Source organism: Helianthus annuus, chromosome 12 (genome assembly GCF_002127325.2).
Source record: "Helianthus annuus cultivar XRQ/B chromosome 12, HanXRQr2.0-SUNRISE, whole genome shotgun sequence".
NCBI lineage: Eukaryota > Viridiplantae > Streptophyta > Magnoliopsida > Asterales > Asteraceae > Helianthus > Helianthus annuus.
The window spans coordinates 261,280-280,764 of NC_035444.2; the positions used below are offsets into that span (position 1 = coordinate 261,280).

At 35.9% G+C, this 19,485-nt stretch overlaps 1 protein-coding gene and 2 long non-coding RNA genes across 3 annotated transcripts; 1 reads left to right on the plus strand and 2 right to left on the minus strand.

Annotated features, from left to right (window-relative positions):
- Nucleotides 1–1,164: 1,164 nt before the first annotated feature.
- LOC118484745 lies at nucleotides 1,165–3,632 on the minus strand. The gene is made up of 2 exons (XR_004874311.1): nucleotides 1,602–3,632; nucleotides 1,165–1,497 (listed from the first exon to the last, which is right to left on the minus strand). It is a non-coding gene; the product is annotated as an uncharacterized LOC118484745 (long non-coding RNA).
- Nucleotides 3,633–5,928: 2,296 nt separating this feature from the next.
- LOC118484744 lies at nucleotides 5,929–6,586 on the minus strand. The gene is made up of 2 exons (XR_004874310.1): nucleotides 6,366–6,586; nucleotides 5,929–6,261 (listed from the first exon to the last, which is right to left on the minus strand). It is a non-coding gene; the product is annotated as an uncharacterized LOC118484744 (long non-coding RNA).
- Nucleotides 6,587–13,641: 7,055 nt separating this feature from the next.
- On the plus strand, nucleotides 13,642–14,347 carry LOC110893705 (FCS-Like Zinc finger 14). The gene has a single exon (XM_022140813.2). The coding sequence runs from the start codon at nucleotides 13,699–13,701 to the stop codon at nucleotides 14,257–14,259; it is 561 nt and encodes a 186-aa protein (XP_021996505.1). The 5' UTR covers nucleotides 13,642–13,698; the 3' UTR covers nucleotides 14,260–14,347.
- Nucleotides 14,348–19,485: the final 5,138 nt, after the last annotated feature.

Genomic DNA, 19,485 nt, shown 5'->3' on the forward strand with positions numbered 1-19,485 from the left:
GCAGCGTATCTAATACGTCTCCAGGGGTTATAATACTTACATCGTAGCAGAACCTCGCTATTTTAGGGGGTATAATGCCCGGCTATAGTGTATACTACTTCAGAAATTAAGAAAGAAAGAAAAGATTTGAGCGAGCAGACTGAAGGCCCGATGCCTCCTATTTATATTGCTGAAATCGCGTCCCCACGCGGCCCGCGTGGAGTTTGGGCCTGGTTCTACGCGGCCCGCATGGCCTAGGGCCTAGGCTTAGCTGATCCGGGTCATCTTATAGGTTCGACACGAGTTGGACACGTGGCCGCTCCGGGTCACGCCACAATTCCGGACACTCGCGGCCCGCATGGACTTAATCCACCATGTACGCGGCCCGCTTGGGCTTAGGGTTTTGGCAAATCCTGGTTACTACTCGCGCGGCCCGCATGGACTTGAGGTGAGGCCCTACGCGGCCCGCCTCGACTTAATAATTATTGTTTTTTATTTATTTTATATAGTATAATCTATCTTGGGGCTCGGTTTTCACATACGGGGTGCATATAAAGACAAGTTGATATATTTACAATATATATTAGGGTATCAGAAATATTATGAGGATGTCGGTTTTACCGAGGGTTGTTATAACTGAGCGAAAAGTTCGGGGGGGTCGGGCGCCCCTCCCCGCCCCTTCTATACTTCGCCATTGAAGCTAAAGATGAACTCGTCAGCCTTATCTGTGTTGGCGTTAATGAATTCTTTAGATTGAGCGACTAAGAATTCACCTTTGTATGATGATGAAAACAACTTAGCCTCGGCCCATGTTTTTAAAAATTAATTATTTGATTCAAAACTAGCTCAATAGAAAAGTAATTCTCTCCGGATTTCAAATGAATTTTGAAATCTCATCTGCAATCACTGGATTTCAAGCGCGGACTTGAACAAGGTTATCACAATTGACTTTTGCAAATTCACATGTTTTGGTACCGGGTTGTGTAGCTAACCGAGATTGAAATTTGAAACATTTGGGAGGTGTGCCATCATTTAACAATTATTGGAATGGAATGGAATTTCATCATCCATGATGTAAGAATTAGAATGCTCTTAAAAGGTGAGATTTAGAGTGAAATTGTTTGTGTCAAAAATGGTATGAGAAAACAACAATCCAAACATTCAATCAATACTGAACAACAAAGAAGCAACAAAAACGGTGACAAAACTTTATTATTTACCCAAACCGAAAAACACCCCCCAAAACCCTAGATCTTACAAATAGTAAGATCTGTTAACAGAATACAGAACAATAAACATCTGATACAAACAATCAGATGTTCAGGAACAATGATCACAATCGATCACCAGATCTATCAAAGATCTAACAACAACAACTACAATACAAAGGATACAAATAAATAACAGAGTAGAAAGAACTAATCTCCTGAAAGACTTGTAGAAACTCTGATGCACAGTGACTCCAAAACGATTCAGTAGCTTCAACCAAACTTGAAAGAGATCAACTCATCATATGGACTGATACGCATACAAAATCAGATGAAGGATAATGAAACCCTAGATTTAATATATAGAAGATAATGATTTCTGTAGTGAATTAATAACCGAATGAGAGAGAGAACTCTTATATATGGCTGCACTTGAAAGGTTACACAAAGAACCATAAGAATTGGAAGATGCCCATTTCAACCCCTGATACTTCCACTTTACACCCTCCAAAATATCCAGCACATCAAAAACTGTTGCAACAAACTAGCAATATGAAACAAATTAGTAACAAGAGGCCCAAAATATATGGCTGAACCCAATAGAATGAGAGCCCATAAACATATCATTTCAACATTCCCCCTTCATTCAATTGGGTCTAAATAAATCAAACATACCCAACATTCATATACTATACATGTTAATAATACCCATTTTGCAACCTGAATGACAGCCTGAAAATATCATTTACAACATTTTTAACATGCCCCCTTCATCCAGGTGGCAAACACGTCTAAAAATACCAACTTCCTTTCATCAGTTAACACTCACTTTCTACGCAACCTGAACATCTATATGAACCTTTTCAAGTTCAATAATACTAGCAAAAAACCTTTTCACAGAATATGCATATTTATTTCAAAGTGAGAAGACCTCTCATGAAATTAGGATACATACAAATTGATATGATATTTTTACTAAGCTTTAACAGGTAAAACAAAGTTATCAGCAAGTTTTTATCAAAGAACTATATAACACAGAATACTAACTGATCCACCCTGTAACAGTCATATTCACAACAACCTAGAGAAATAAACCAAGAAAATAGAATTTCAAGAAACAATATTTCAACTCAGATATACAAGGAATCCAGACAATTACAATACGAGACAAGAGATCCTTTGAAGAAAACACAAACACTAACAACAAATCAAAGAATTCTCTATAAAAAACAGTCAACAAGACAGAGAAACAGTTCTAACTAAGAACACTAGACAACAATGATAGCCTACACAAACTCTGGCAAAATGCACAGTCACATGCTTTTATAACCAACAAAAAATATCTCTTACATAAGAGAAATATACAAGGCTAACATCACATACATACAAGTAACAAGACTGAGAATATCAAGACATACACAAGACTATAAGACACAGCCATACAAATCCTGATTAATCACAAAGTTATACAATTTGCAACCAGAACAATATTTCTCACAAGAGAAAACATACAAGGCTGTCACATATACAAAATAATCTTGTCAAAACTTTGGTTAAACATGAACCACACAGCTCAACTAACCATACAAACAAAACTATAGACAAGCAGACATAGTGACTGCAAACCAAAGACATTTTAACAGCATTCAAGACAAAGATTCTCAACATATAGACCTCAAGCAAGGCAGACATAGACATCAAGAACAATCTTGACAGATCAACAGATTAAAGAACACTCAAACCACAAGGTTCGACTAATCATACCACACTAAAACAATAAGACATACGGACTATATTCAGAAAACACTACAACGGTCCAAACAACAAAGTTGAATCACACGATTCAGAACAAAGAAAACATCTACACCATTACGATTGAATCACAAGACCCAACAACAAACCTGATTTAACTGAGGATCACATGATCCAAATCAGACACATACACATAACAGCCAAAACCAACTCTTTAGAAATAATGTCACATGACTTTACAATAAAAAAACATCTCACACACGAGAAAAGATACAAGGCTGTAAAAACATTCAAGATCATGAAGACACGGTCAAACAAACCATCCTGATGCGGTTTTAAAGAACTAAGAACCATCAAAAAACAGTTATAGTCGGAAAAACATTTTACCATAGTTCGAGACAAGATGAATTGCATAACTCAAGACAGAGGTTAGAGAACAATATTAAAATCTTGAGATTATCACAACTAGCAACTTTAATCAAGAACAAAGCTCAGTATACATAGAACACATAACTAAGCTCATAATATCCAGTATAACCTTGAACAAACCAACAACATTTCCAGGTTTAAACTTAATGAAAGTAGAAGACCATATAACCACAGAAATAGAATTTTTCATGAGAAACAACCTATTAAACATGACTGAAAATACTGAACCATACAATGAACATACAACATTCTATTATCAAGACATATAGACACAAGGTTCAATAAAAACAAGAAAACACGTAAAAATTTATTGAATATTCCAAAAAAAATTGAAGTTTGAACCACACATAACATATGCTAATCTTATTTAGCATACCCAAAAAAAAACAATTCAAACAAACCTGACTTCAGAACAACATAATCAATAGACAGGATCCTAGTTACACACTTGTTCCTTAAAAAACACTTTATCTTACCAAGACAATGAAGTTCATTTGTATAAATGATACTACATCTTGTGGAAAATGTAGACAACACCATATATGAACCAGATCAAGCATATTATAGTCAGACACATCTGAAAAACATAAAATCACACTACTTTCATGACAAAGACAAGACTTGTAAACATGAGTATCAACCAACAATAACCAACTTTAACTAGAAGCAGCAATAAACTCTCACAAGACAACCCTACTGATTACTGCACGATAACCTATACAAAATCTACAAGAATCAAGCAAATCCAAGAAACAGTAGATACTCCCGGGAACAAACGATACGAATCTCTAACATGATACAGAGCAACTCTACTCAAAATAAACAGAATTCTAACTAAAAAAAAATCCAAGTCTATGATGAGTACAGAGAAGCAACAAGTTATAGAGAGAAACAAGATTCAAGAACCAAGATCAATAACAACAAGAAGTACACACTTCTATACCAAACAACAATTACAGCCTAAACAAATAATAACATACAAAAAAACAAGTGACTTAATATCCCACAAACACGGCCATAATAACAAACAAGAAACTATCTTGAACCAATACAATGAACCACATGATTCAACAATCAAAGACAAACTTATAGACTAGACAACGTATGACAGAGTTAGGAACCAATTTTTTACTTAGACAACAGCCTCTATCATGAAAATCAAGCGACCAATCATGCAAAAAAAACACAGCTCTTATAACACAATTTTAAGACCCTAGATGACCATTAAATTTAAAAATAAAACTCTGTTATAAACCTTTTATGATATTAAAACAAAGTTCCATTCAGCAATTTCAATAGTCATATAATGAAAGAATTTTAAACAACCTCTTTACCACAAACCACACAAACAGAGGGAACACTCACACACAACCCATATGACAAACACCTTTTTACAAATATTAACATGTAAAAAACTGTAAAACTAAGACAAGAAATAAAGACAGCCAAGAAACAAAAAACCTCTAACAGACAATAATCAACTAGATGTAAAAAAACTAAGGCGAAGCTGTATCAGTTTCCAGATTCCAGGTTCATCACTTATAGTGCCTGGACAGGTCTTAATACAGGAGCCAAAACCTAAGACACATAACAAAAGAAAAAAACCACAAGAAACACAGAATAGTTATATAATCAACTATAACCAACAAATAATAATGCCAGTCCTCACTACCCCGACTTCAACTAATCAACAACAGGAACAAAAGGAGAGGGTAGGAACGATCTTACAGTGGGTGCTTATAACTTCCTTCAAAAGAATCTGAGTATGTAATCTTCTAGGATTACAATATCACAGATCAGCAAGAAATATACCAACCTCTGGTCAGTTTGCCCTATAATCAACAAGCGATTATAAAGACCAACGCAGAGTCTTCACAGCACTTTTAACCGCAACAAACCTTCAGCCGCACACCAAACCCTTGATCTTAGGGTTACAACTTCAGTATCACACGTACAATAACCCAACCGGTTTCTAAGAACAGAAATCCTAACTCCAAACAAAAGATCAGATTAGCTACAGTCAATAATCAAATAGATCTAACCAAATCCAATCTGCACACTTCAAGCAAAGGATCAAAACAGAACAACACTTAATAAAAAAATAGATTCAGACCCAAAACACGAGAACACAAAATACAAGACCCTAATCCGTAGCACTTAAATCTCTTAAACTTAAAGACCAATAACGAGAAACTATCCTATATACTCAAAACCTTGACAATCAACACTTAAGATCAACAGATCTATGAACCAAATACAAAGAAAAAAAACTCTCACAACTCTAGCTGCAGATTAACAACACAATAACTGCCGTAATCATTAAAAAGAAAAGTATCATGCAAGAGCTCACAATGAACACAAAAAAAAACTGTCAAGAAATAGAGAATAAGCAACCAAGGGATTCAGATCTACAAACCAAAAAAAAATCGTCAAAAAATTACAGCGGAAGAACACCAGAATCAATATCGACCATAGATCGGAGCCTAGGCTCTGATACCATGTCAAAAATGGTATGAGAAAACAACAATCCAAACATTCAATCAATACTGAACAACAAAGAAGCAACAAAAACGGTGACAAAACTTTATTATTTACCCAAACCGAAAAACACCCCCCAAAACCCTAGATCTTACAAATAGTAAGATCTGTTAACAGAATACAGAACAATAAACATCTGATACAAACAATCAGATGTTCAGGAACAATGATCACAATCGATCACCAGATCTATCAAAGATCTAACAACAACAACTACAATACAAAGGATACAAATAAATAACAGAGTAGAAAGAACTAATCTCCTGAAAGACTTGTAGAAACTCTGATGCACAGTGACTCCAAAACGATTCAGTAGCTTCAACCAAACTTGAAAGAGATCAACTCATCATATGGACTGATACGCATACAAAATCAGATGAAGGATAATGAAACCCTAGATTTAATATATAGAAGATAATGATTTCTGTAGTGAATTAATAACCGAATGAGAGAGAGAACTCTTATATATGGCTGCACTTGAAAGGTTACACAAAGAACCATAAGAATTGGAAGATGCCCATTTCAACCCCTGATACTTCCACTTTACACCCTCCAAAATATCCAGCACATCAAAAACTGTTGCAACAAACTAGCAATATGAAACAAATTAGTAACAAGAGGCCCAAAATATATGGCTGAACCCAATAGAATGAGAGCCCATAAACATATCATTTCAACAGTTTGAATGTTGAATGAGACTGTGTAGTTGAGTTTGGAAGTGAATGAGAGTGGGTGTAGGTTGGTTTTAAATTTAAAAAAAAAAAAAATTTATTTAATTTTCATAGCCGTTAATGAAAGGTAGTATTTTTTTTTTATAAATATTAATGGTACTATGGTAATGGGCCCCATTTAAATACTTGTAGACCAAGTCCTTCTTGGAGTGGGGATTGCGGACTTTCAGACAGACATCAACTTCATCGCGAGGCGTGGTCCGTGGGGTTGGACTGAGCCACGCAAGTAACAAGGTCGCTGCTCTTAGTTCCCTATAAGGCACAAGGCTATCAACAACCTTTTATGTTTTTATCTTTATTCCAAACCCAATGCAATGCAATGCAATGCACTTGTGATGCTTTTATGACATGGAGAAAAATCATCAGCTAAGTGCCTCCATTCATACCTCCGATGAGATCAAAGAACAATTGCCACTTGCATTTTTCGTAATCCTCTACTAAACTTGCAACTTATCCTTCAAAATATTCCAGAATGGAGTCACTGTCCAGATCGAAAAAACACGTACATACATTTCTATATACTCGTGAAAATTCAGTGTATTCATGAGACTCCGTACCCACCTTAGCAGTTCTGCCCGTGGATGTAATCTATGATCAATTTAATAAAACAGACGATTGTTGGTTGCACCATAAACCATTTTGATTGCTGGGTATTATCTTACTGATGGGATCTACCCTAACTGGTCCGTGTTTGTAAAGTCTTTTCCATATCCTCACATCCCGAATGAAAAAAAGTTTAAGAGGCAACACGAGGCCGCAAGAAAAGATGTGGAACGGGCGTTTGGTGTGTTAAAGGCGAAGTGGGGAATACTAAATCGTCCAATGCATTCGAAAATGGTGAAAAAGATAAGGTCCATCGTGTATACGTGCCTTATTTTACATAACATGATTATAAAAGACGACGGAAGGGCGATAGCACCGGTATATATTCAAGATCCACCAGTCGAACCCGTCTTCGATGATACAGCTTATAGCGAGCTCATTGACGAAGAAACGCATTGGAGACTAAAACACGATCTCGTTGAGCATCTCGGAAGTTTAGATCTACCTCACCTTAAAGTGAGTTCCGACGACGAGTAGTTTGTTTTTATATTTTTCTAGTTTGAATGTAATTTTTATTTTTCTAGTTTGAATGTAATTTTTTTTAATTTAATGAAATGTCTTTTATTTAATTTATTTTTATTAATATTTTTTTTTTTACAACAAACAAAAAAAAAAAAACACAAGTCCCCTAAGAGGGGAGTGCCGCCATCAAATTGGGGTGTTAGGGGAGTTTAAGAGGGGAGTTGACGTGACATATGCTGATTGGTGGTGCGTAAGAGATGGGACTCCCCTCTTAGGGTGAGCAGGGCACCAGCGGGAAGGGGGATCGGTGACCCCATTCACCGCTCGGGAACACCGCCGCCATCGGTGCGGGAAGGTGGTGCGGGGAGAGGAATCGGGGAGAAGACACCGAAGAGGGGAGTGGGTGCGGGGAGGGGGGTCGGTGGGCCCATGCTTGTAGCAACCAATCAACATTTTTTTTTCTTTTTTTTTTTTGAATAAAAAGACAATTCTTCTAAGAGGGGAGTGCCGTCATCAAATTGGGATGCGAGCGGAGTTTAAGAGAGGAGTTGATGTGGCATAACCTGATTGGGTGAGGGGAGTGCCCCGCTCACCCTTAGGAAATGCCTTTTGTCACTTTATGTGTAAATGTACCTTTCTAGAAAAATGTGTAGTTTGGCCCACATCCTTTAAAAAACCTACAGGTGTCATTACCGATCCCCCATCTAAACCATTGGCTATTATTTTTATTCAAATATCAATAATAGACATTGAATTTTATTAATAACTGTTGACGTGTACGTCTACATCTACATCTACGTCTCTCTTTTAATATGTTTTTTTTTCTTTTGTTTAATATACATGTGGCTAGGCTAGTGTCCATTTATTATAAAAGTATATTATGTAGACACTAAATACAATCTTATGTTCATACCTGAAATTAATCATACTTGGGAGTATTATCCTATCTTACTATGTTTTTATGAATTAAACTATCAACTTAATATGAAACGATTGAAAGAAAAATATGTGCTATGAGGACATATAATGTTAAAAAAAGAGTTAATTGTGAAAATCGTAATGAGGTTTGGACATATTTGTCATTTTCGTCTAAAATGACTTTTTTGTACCAAATAGCCCCCAACGTTTGTAACTTTTTGCCATTTTCATTCAAATGCCTGACTGGGTTAGAAACAACCGTTTGATGAGTTTTTTTTTTTTAAATTTCACAAGTACAGGGCCTGAAATGTAATTTCTTTTTAACCTCTAACTTTATAAAAGTAAAGATTTACATGTAAAACAAATTGTAGAATTATATAAAACAATTGTGGACAAAAAATAAAGGAAAATTGGTATTTAATAAACCAACCTTTGCCCAGTTGGTAAATAATAATCCAACCTACAGAATTGGTATATAATAATTCTACCTATCAATATGTTGGTACTCAATGAACCTCCGTTAGTTTTTTTTTAACTTAAGTTAGTTTTTAAGTTTTATTTATTACACAAACAGTCCCTGTAGTTGTAATTTACTAGTTTTAACTATGAGTTAATAGCCAAAATGGTCCTTGAGGTTAATAGCCACAGCACCGCCACCACCACCACCACCACCGCCACCACCACCCCCGCCACAGCACCGCCACCACCGCACCGCCACCACCACCACCACCATCGCCACAGCACCTCCACCACCGTAACCATCGCCACATCACCACCACCACCACCGCACCGCCACCACCACCACCACCGCACCGCCACCACCACCACCACCGTCGCTAGAGCTGTTGGATCTGTGATGTTTTTGGTCAGTCATCGTCTGTTGCTGCATCTGAATTCAAACCCCTTAGGCGTCGATGATCAAAGACAGAGATGGTGGTGGTGGCGGTGCGGTGGTGGTGGTGGCGGTGCGGTGGTGGTGGTGGCGGTGCTGTGGTGGGTGGTGGTGGTGGTGTTGGTGGCGATGGTGGTGGTGGTGGTGGCGGTGCGGTGGTGGTGGTGGTGGCGGTGGTGGTGGTGGTGCTGTGGCGGTGGTGGTGGTGGTGCTGTGGCGGTGGTGGTGGTGGCGGTGGTGGTGGCGGTGGTGGCGGTGGCGGTGCTGTGGCTATTAACCTCAGGGACCATTTTGGCTATTAACTCATAGTTAAAACTAGTAAATTACAACTACAAGGACTGTTTGTGTAATAAATAAAACTTAAAAACTAACTTCAGTTAAAAAAAACTAACGGAGGTTCATTGAGTACCAACATATTGATAGGTAGGATTATTATATACCAATTCTGTAAGTTGGATTATTATTTACCAACTGGGCAAAGGTTGGTTTATTAAATACCAATTTTCCAAAAATAAAATACTTAACTAATATCCATTGTCGATACTCCTTGTTCATAGCTTGAAGGCTTAAATAAGCCATGAATAGACACCGTTTATAATTCAACTTGATCATATTAATAATTAATGAAAATTTGTTTAGACCTGCTTAAATCTAACACTCGTAATAAAGATGGCTTTAGATCTAACACTCATTACAGAGATTCCGATTCAAATCATAAAGTTTCCATTCTAATTTCCGACGAACCGTGCGGTGGATTCAAAACATAGAGTTTCCGTTTTGATTTCCGACGAACCGTGCGGTGCCGATTCAAATCATATAGTTTCTGTTTTAAATTCTGGCGAACCGTGTAGTGTCGATGTAGGTTGTTTGACCGCGCAAGTGATGACGACGACCTTTAGCAGGCGAAAATTTGTTGAACGAAGCAGGTCACTAGTTGTATCACAGCAGAGATGAGTTCCTCCACCGGATTTGTCGCCAGCGAACTCATCAACGGCTGAAAGTTTTTACGAATTTCACGTGTTGATTTAGCCTTTTTCTTCTGATTCTGAACATGATATCTCGAACTTGTTCATCAAGCTTAGAAGGTGACATTCCGGTTACCAAAAGCCCTCCAAACTACAAATCACAAGCAAAAATACACAAAACAATGAGCATTACACGGTGGAGGTGAGTAACGGTGTGAGTGGTAGTTGATGGTTTGTTTTGAAGGTTGTAGAGAGAGAAAGCAGATGGTTTTAGGTTTAAAAAGAAATTACATTTCAAGCCTATACTTGTGAAATTTCAAAAAAAAAAAAAAAAAACCCTCATCAAACGGTTGTTTCTAACCCAATCAGACGTTTGGATGAAAATGACAAAAAGTTACAAACGTGGGAGGCTATTTGGTAAAAAAAATAATTTTGGACGAAAATGGAAAACATACCCAAACCTCAGGGCGATTTTGGCAATTAACTCTAAAAAAAAGAAAAAGAAGAAAAACTCCTTTATAAAAGATGTGGTCATATAAAAGATGTGGTCAGCTTCTTATGGTAACATCAAATAAACTTTCACTTAGGGGGTTGGGGCGCCACATTATGGAGCTTTCATCACTCGTGGAGTAACGTGGAACACTGTCGCCTCCCAATTCCATCACTCGTTGAATTCATTACTCATGGTGGCCATGACGCGTGACAAGTTGCAGAATGTGAGGGAAATTGTTGGGTGTAGTGAGTGATGGGCACCCCCACTAAAATCCATCACTAGTGATAGAACCAAGTTCGATAACGTGGCGGAACATGATTGGGTGTGGGGAGTGATGGAAAGTGAAGCACCCCTACCCCCTTACACCAAAGGTGAAAAGCCTTGTTGACTAGCGATATCAAGTCGTAAAATGTTGCTCTCAATCAAGAGCGTACTGTTATGGACTAATACCATTGCAAGGTATGGGACTTGTCCCACATCAGTTGTATGGGCAACTGATGTGGGGTTTATATACCAAATGGACTCTCTCACTCACCAGACTAGTCTTTAGGGTTGAGTTCTCACGTTTGGTATGTAACATTGGTATCAGAGCCAGAACTCGGAGTGGTGGCCTGGAGAGAGCCAGGTGTGACCAACGAGCCTCGGAGAGTGGTGGCCCATGGAGTGGTGACCTGGAAAGAGACAGCCGTGACCAACGAGGACATTGGCCCTTAAGGAGGGTCGATTGTTATAGACTAATATCATTGCAAGGTATGAGACTTGTCCCACACCAGTTCTATAGGCAACCAATGTGGGGTTTATATACCAAATAGGCTCTTTCACCCACTAGACTAGTCTTTTGGGACGAGTTCTCTTGTTTGGTATGTAACACGTACCCATCCTAATGCGTGGCTGGGCGAGCGCACCCCTTGGAATAAATTTTTTCTAGTGTTATTTTTCGCGGAAATTTCGACCGCACCCCTTGAAAATTTTCAACCGCCCCACTTAGAGAAAAAATATTATGAATTTATAAAAAAAATTAAACACTGATTATTATTTAATATACAAGTATATAACACAATTTATATAATTATTCTTTAGCCACTTATTCACTTAATTATTTAACCCAATCAAAGCCTAATCTAATATATATATATTTTTATTACGCCAAGCCCAAATCCAACCCAAAGAAATTTGAATTAAATAAAATAACCCAAACCCATCCACCCATTCCAATTCCAAATCCTGCCCAAAAAAAACTCCTAGCGACTTGACGCCACTGCTCACGATTGGACGACTTTTTTTGCCGGAAAAACCAAAATTTCGGCAAAACCGACCCATATTACGCTAGAACTCCGATATAGAACTAGTATGGTTTTTTATTTTGTTCTTTTATGTGATGATTAGGAGAAAATATAGACGTATAAGGGTTTGATTTTTTATGTTTTTTGGTTGTTCTAGACTTGTAGTTAAATGATTTTGGTAGTTAAATAATATTGTTGTTTTATTTATAGCTTTGTTTGTTTAAATGATAAGTTACAAGTAATCAACATTTAATACCAGGGCTTGAATCTTTAAAAATAAAATTGAAAATTATGGACTATGGTTGAACATGATTGTTTATTTTATTTAAGTTTTTAATGTTGTTTTATAAACTTATGGAGCGATTTATATATGATAGGAACCATGAGTAAGAATGTAATGAACTTATGGAGTGTTTAGTATCTCTAGATAATGTTTGGGATAGATTTCAAAAAATGAAAACCTGTAGGGTAAAATTTTAAATACGTTTGATGTGTTTTTTATAATTATATAAATTTTAGTTTGATGTTCTTTTGTCTTACATGACCCAACTCGATCCGACCTGCTATAAACCATTTTTTTTATATTAGGTTTAAGACTAAAATCTTAAAAAATATTCCGCACTCTTGAAAAAAAAAAAATCTTAAGTCCACCGGTGCTCTCAGTTTAGTTGAAAGATAGCTTGTGAGTTATCAGTTTTAAGGGAAAAAAAAAGTAAACTTTCAACTTCAATAGCACGGTTTTTTTTTTTTAAAGAAATCTTATGAGGAATAAATAACTTGTAAAACAATATTCTTTCATCATGATATAGCCTTTAAAAAAGAGTTAATTGCCCGGATGGTCCCTGTGGTTTCACGTTTTTTCACGTTTAGTCCCAATCTTTTGGAAATAACAGGTATACTCCCTATGTTTTGTCATTTTGTTACTCGGATAGTCCCCTGACATTTACTCAGGGGACTATCCGAGTAACAAAATGACAAACTATAGGGAGCATACCTGCTATTTCTAAACTAACTAACATCTACTCAGGGGACTATCCGAGTAACAAAATAACAAATCATAGGGAGCATACCTGCTATTTTCAAAAGGAGGGGACTAAACGTGAAAAAACGTGAAACCACAGGGACCATCCGAGCAATTAACTCTTTAAAATATGTAATTTATTCTTTCATCATCATATTGCCTTAAAAATATATATTATTTTATATAAATAAATAAAGAAAGAGAATCAAATCAAATAGAAAAATAGAAAAAAACAAGTAAAGCAATAATGTAGGAGGAAAAACCATGGGTGGTGGGACATGAACATCACCATCAATCACAATTTACAATTATTAATTTATTTTCCTCTTGTCTATAAAACAACCCAAAAATTCATCCCACACACAAACACAAATACACTCTCTCTCAATAATTCATTCACACAGTCAGTCTTGTGATCCCAAACATGAGTGCAGGCAAGAAAAGACGAGCAGTGATCGGGAAGCTGGTAACCAGCGGGCAGCGGGTGGAAGCGGGGGGCAGCAGCCCAAGAAGCCCTTTGGACTTGAAAATACTAGTATCACCAAAAAGAGGCGTACTTAATGTGGGTGGTGGAGTTGGGCTTGGAATAGTAGCCGCCCTTGGTGATGAACCGGAGGAGGAGGAGGAGGAGGACGATGAAGAGTACACAATAGTGACACGGCACATGCCAAATAATAACTCGTACAGAAAGGTGTATGATGGAAAAGGAAACAGTACAAGGTGTGTGTTGGACATATCTCCGGTGGATGTGAAAGGGGACTTTTTGAGTTGTTGCCATGAGTGTAATAAGAGACTGGATGGGAGAGATGTGTACATGTACAGAGGGGAGAGACCATTTTGTAGCATAGAGTGTAGAGCCAGGGCCATCTGGATGGAACAACAACAAGAAGAAGAAGAAAGGAGGAGTTGTGGCTCACAAGCAGCACCTTCTCCTTCTTCTTCTTCTGATGTCGCCACATCCGGCGGCATCTTTGCTATTATTTAACACAAACAATTTTGTAATGTTACTTACAGGCACTCAGGGAAATATATATTTAATAAAAAGAGGAGTAATTAACTGTTTGTTTATGCCACTATGAATGCTAATTTGGTGGTTGGTCTGAAAGACAGACAATTTTTCTAATACATAGAATAATTACATATAAATATGACACACCCATCCAAAAAAAATAATCTTGATTGATGAAATCAAAGCCTTTATTCAAGAAATTTGGGTTTGCCACATGATTGATCCGGCTCTTCAAGGCCTTTTCGTCTGCTGTTCATCAACACCGATCTTAGTCCATAAAGTTTTGTATCAACTCCTCGTCAATTTCACAACCCTAATCGTTGTTCCAAGGACTGTATGTAGCCTCTAATCACCGGCTTTTTTTTTTTTTTTTTTTTTGAAAAGAGACCTTCATTAACACACACCGAACCCGAAGACCGGGACGGCAAAAAACAAACAACACAACTTACATATATACCTTGTTAACAACTAGTTGCCTTAATAAAGTCCATCAAGAGTTATCACTATAATTAAGGCTCAATAAAGTCCATTAATATATATGTTTGATCTATTGTTATTCGTTATAATTAAGACTCACTATAACCTATAGGTGTACAAAACCTGGTTTGGGCCTAAAGTGCTTTGGGTTGTAAATCGGTAGTTTTTTTAATCTTAGGCTCAAACAAGTTTGGCGCAAAGCGGTTCGGTTGAGAACCGATTTTAGGGTTGAAAACCCCAATCCACTTAAACTTATTTGGATCGGGTTTAAAACCGGTTTTGCCAAAAAAATTATTTTACTAGGTTCAAACTTGTTATGCACAAATCGGTTCATGTTGTAAACCAGCTTAACACATGAGCACGAGGCCAAATCAATTTGGCCTAAACCAGTTTTTTTGGCTACCAAATTAGGCACTAGGCACTGAATCGATTCATCGAGCCCAACCGAATTTCTGTGTACACCTCTACTACAATCTAACTTTAAACCTAGTATGACCTAATGTGCATCATGATCCATTATGAGTCATCATTCGTATTAAGGAACAACTTCAAATATCAGTAATCATGAACACCAAAGGAAAAGAATTAAAAGATATTCCTGTAGTATTTAAATTCTCAGATGTTTTTCCAGAAGAGTTACCTGGATTAACGCCAGATCGAGAAGTTGAATTTAGAATTCACTTAATACCAGAAACGCCATCGATTGCCAAAGCACCTTATCGACTAGCGCCAACGGAGACGCAAGAATTGAAGAAACAGCTTGACGAATTACTAGAGAAAGGTTTCATACAGCCTAGTTCATCGCCATGGGGAGCACCGGTGTTGTTTGTCAAGAAGAAAGACAGATCGATGCGTATGTGCATTGATTACTGAGAACTGAATAAGGTCACGATTAAAAATCGGTACCCATTACCGAGAATCGATGATTTGTTTGATCAACTACAAGGAGCCCGATTATTTTCTAAGATCGATTTACGCTCAGGATATCATCAATTGAAAGTACAGGAAGTGGACATTCCTAAAACTGCTTTCAGAACAAGGTATGGTCATTATGAATTTACAGTCATGCCGTTTGGTTTAACCAATGCCCCAGCCGTATTTATACACATGATGAACATGATATGTAAACCATACCTGTATAAATTCATAATTGTCTTTATAGATGATATTCTAATTTACTCTAAGAGTAAGGAGGCACATGCGGAGCATTTGCATATACTCCTGACATTGTTAAGAAAAGAAAAACTTTATGCTAAATTCCTAAAATGTGAATTTTGGTTACAAGAAGTGCAATTCCTTGGACACTTGGTTAATCATGAAGAAATTCATGTGGATCCCACAAAAGATTGAGGCTATTACCAAATGGAAAGTCCCTGAGTCACCAACAGAAGTAAGAAGTTTTCTTGGACTGGCAGGATATTATAGATGTTTTATTCAAGACTTTTCTAGGATACCCATTCCATTAACCAAACTGACTTGCAAATCAGTTAAGTTTAAATGGGGACCAAAACAAGAGGAAGCATTCAAGATTTTGAAACATAAATTAACCAATGCTCCAATACTCGCTTTGCTAGAAGGAACTGAAGACTTCATGGTCTATTGTGACGCGTCTAAGTTAGGATATGGATGTGTGTTGATGCAACGTCAAAAGGTAATTGCTTATGCCTCTAGACAGCTTAAGAAACATGAAGAGAATTATACAACCCATGATCTAGAGTTAGGAGCAATAATTTTTGCCCTTAAGATTTGGAGACACTATCTCTATGGTAGTAAGTTTATTGTATTCACCGACCATATGAGTTTAAGATATGTCTTCGGACAAAAGGAATTAAACATGAGGTAAAGACGTTGGATGGAAATTCTTAGCGATTATGATTGTGATATCCAGTATCATGCAGGAAAAGCTGACGTAGTAGCTGATGCCTTAAATCGAAAATATCAAGAAAAACCAAAAAAAGTACGCTCTCTTAGACTAAACCTGCAGATAGATTTAAATGAGCAAATTAAAAAGATACAAGAAACAGCAATCAAGGATGATGCTGAAGATTTGAAAGGAATGATTAAGGAATTAGAGAAAGGAACGAATGAAATTTGGAGATTTCATAAGAAAAGGATCTGAATACCTATTCAAGGGAACCTACGAAACCGAATTTTAAAAGAAGCTCATAAGTCTAAGTATACGATGCATCCTGGAAGTGACAAGATGTATCAAGACTTAAGAAAGAATTTCTGGTGGATAGGAATGAAAAAAGATATAGCAAATTATGTTGCTAAATGTTTAACCTACTCACAGGTCAAAGCTGAACATCAGAAACCTTCAGGATTATTGCAGCAATTAGAAATACCAATTTGGAAATGGGAACAGATAACAATAGACTTTGTTACCAAATTACCCAAGACACGAAAAGGTAATGATACAATCTGGGTAATTGTAGACGGATTAACCAAATCTGCTCATTTCTTTTCAATAAAAGAAACTTTCAGTATGGAAGGGTTAGCCAAGCTGTATGTAAATGAAATAGTTTCATTACATAGAATACCTTTATCTATTGTGTCTGATAGAGGCAGCCGTCTTACTTCTCATTTTTTTGACAAGTTTCCAAAAAGCAATGGGAACCCGATTGAATCTAAGTACAGCATATCATCGTCAAACAGACGGTCAAAGTGAAAGAACAATTCAGACAATGGAAGATATGCTTAGAGCTTGTGTGATAGATTTTGGAGGAAATTGGGATGAACACCAGCATCAATGCTGCACCATTTGAAGCCCTCTATAGACGGAAATGCCGAACACCAGTATGTTGGATAGAGATTGGAGTAAAGCAACTGTCAGGTCCTGAGATTGTACAAGAAACAACTGACAAAATTATTCAAGTCAAGGAAAGACTGAATGTAACATTCCCAAAAATTTTAGTTATAAAATATAAGATAAAGTATATAAAAACTTATGTTATTAAACGGATAGATCATGGGTAAGTTGACTGTTAGAAATATAAAGTATCTAGACGGGCCTAGGAACCGTTTAATAATTAAACTAGCTTAGAACCCCATGTACAGTAGAAACTCGATAAATTAATACTCGATTATTTAATAAACTCTCTAAGATAATATTTTTTGCCGGTCCCGACTCGGGGATAGGGTGCTAAATTAATAATTCGCTAAAATTATAAGATAATACATTTTTAATAATTTCTTTAGACCCCATATAAAATATAAATTAATAATTCCTTATATATAACATGTTACATGAATGATTTATGAAGGTTTCTTGAAAAATGACTCAATTGTCTTTTGTTTTTTGTTGAAATCAATTTCCCCTTGAATCTCGTCTCTAATTTTCCTTAGCATGGTAAGAACTTCTGGTGTTGTTTTCTCATAGCTCAACAAGAGATTGTTCAATGTGATTGCCGCTTTAATAGCTTTAAGAAATTGTTCAATGTGATTGCCGCTTTTATGCTTCTTGTTTTCTCACAGCTTTAAGATGGGAAGCCATGTTGTGTGTATGATTTGTTTGTGTTAACCTATTTTGATCTTGTATTTATATAGAAAATATTTTTAATGTCCATAAAGTGATACATTGAACACAAGAAGCATAATAAGGTGGGAGATTGAAGGTTTCTTTCAAATTGGGCCGTTCATTTGATATACATGCATTGTATACAATAATTAAGTGGAAGCTTGAAAGGTGTTTGTAAACTAAGTATTCTACTATAAATTAATAAAATATTAATTAATATATAAATTAATAATTATTAATTTATCGATTAATTAATAACTCTTTTAATTAATAAATTTTGGTGATCCCAAGTGTATTATTTTATAGAGTTTCTACTGTATTACACGGGTTGAATACATGTAATTTTATATATTAAATAATAAAAAGTTATATCTTTATGAACCCCGTGTATTGTACGGGTTCAATAAATGTAATTTTATATATCAAATAATAAAAAATAGTTATATCTTTAAAAACCATGTGTATTACACAGATTAAATAAATGTAATTTTGTATACTAAATACTAAAAACGTCGTTCTTTAAAAAAGCCCGTGTATAATCGGGTTGAATAAATCTACCAAATAATAAACATATTACATCCTTAAAACCCCCGTATGTTACACGTGTTGAGTAGATCTAAAAAAGAGTTATATCTTTAAAAACCATGTGTATTACACATATTAAATAAATGTAATTTTGTATATTAAATACTAAAAACGTCGTATCTTTAAAAAAACCCGTGTATAGTCAGGTTGAAAAATCTACCAAATAATAAAAAAAATTGTATCCTTAAAAACCCCGTGTATTACACGTGTTGAATAAATCTAATTTTACATAGCAAATGATAAAAAGTTAAATCTTTAAAAAGTTCGTGTATTACACGTGTTATATAAATGTAACTTTGTATAGTAAATAATAAAAAAGTTATATTTTTAAAAACCCCGCGTTTTACACGAGTCGAATAAATATAATTTTGTATACCAATTAATAAAAAAAGTTATATTTTTAATAAATTAGGATAACATTTAATATTAATTTATTATTTATATATTTAATATAAGATAAGTAGGAAATAAAGGTACTTGATTTAAAAAATGTATTAAATTAACCATTTAGATTTGAGGATAGTATTTTATTAAAGTATGATAAGATTTAATATTGATTTATTATTTATTTAATTAATATAAGATAAGTATAGATTTGAGGATACCTCCTATGAATGACATGT

Coding starts and splice junctions, on each gene's coding strand:
- LOC110893705 (XM_022140813.2), top strand. CDS start 13,699: ATGAGTGCAGGCAAGAAAAGACGAGCAGTGATCGGGAAGCTGGTAACC.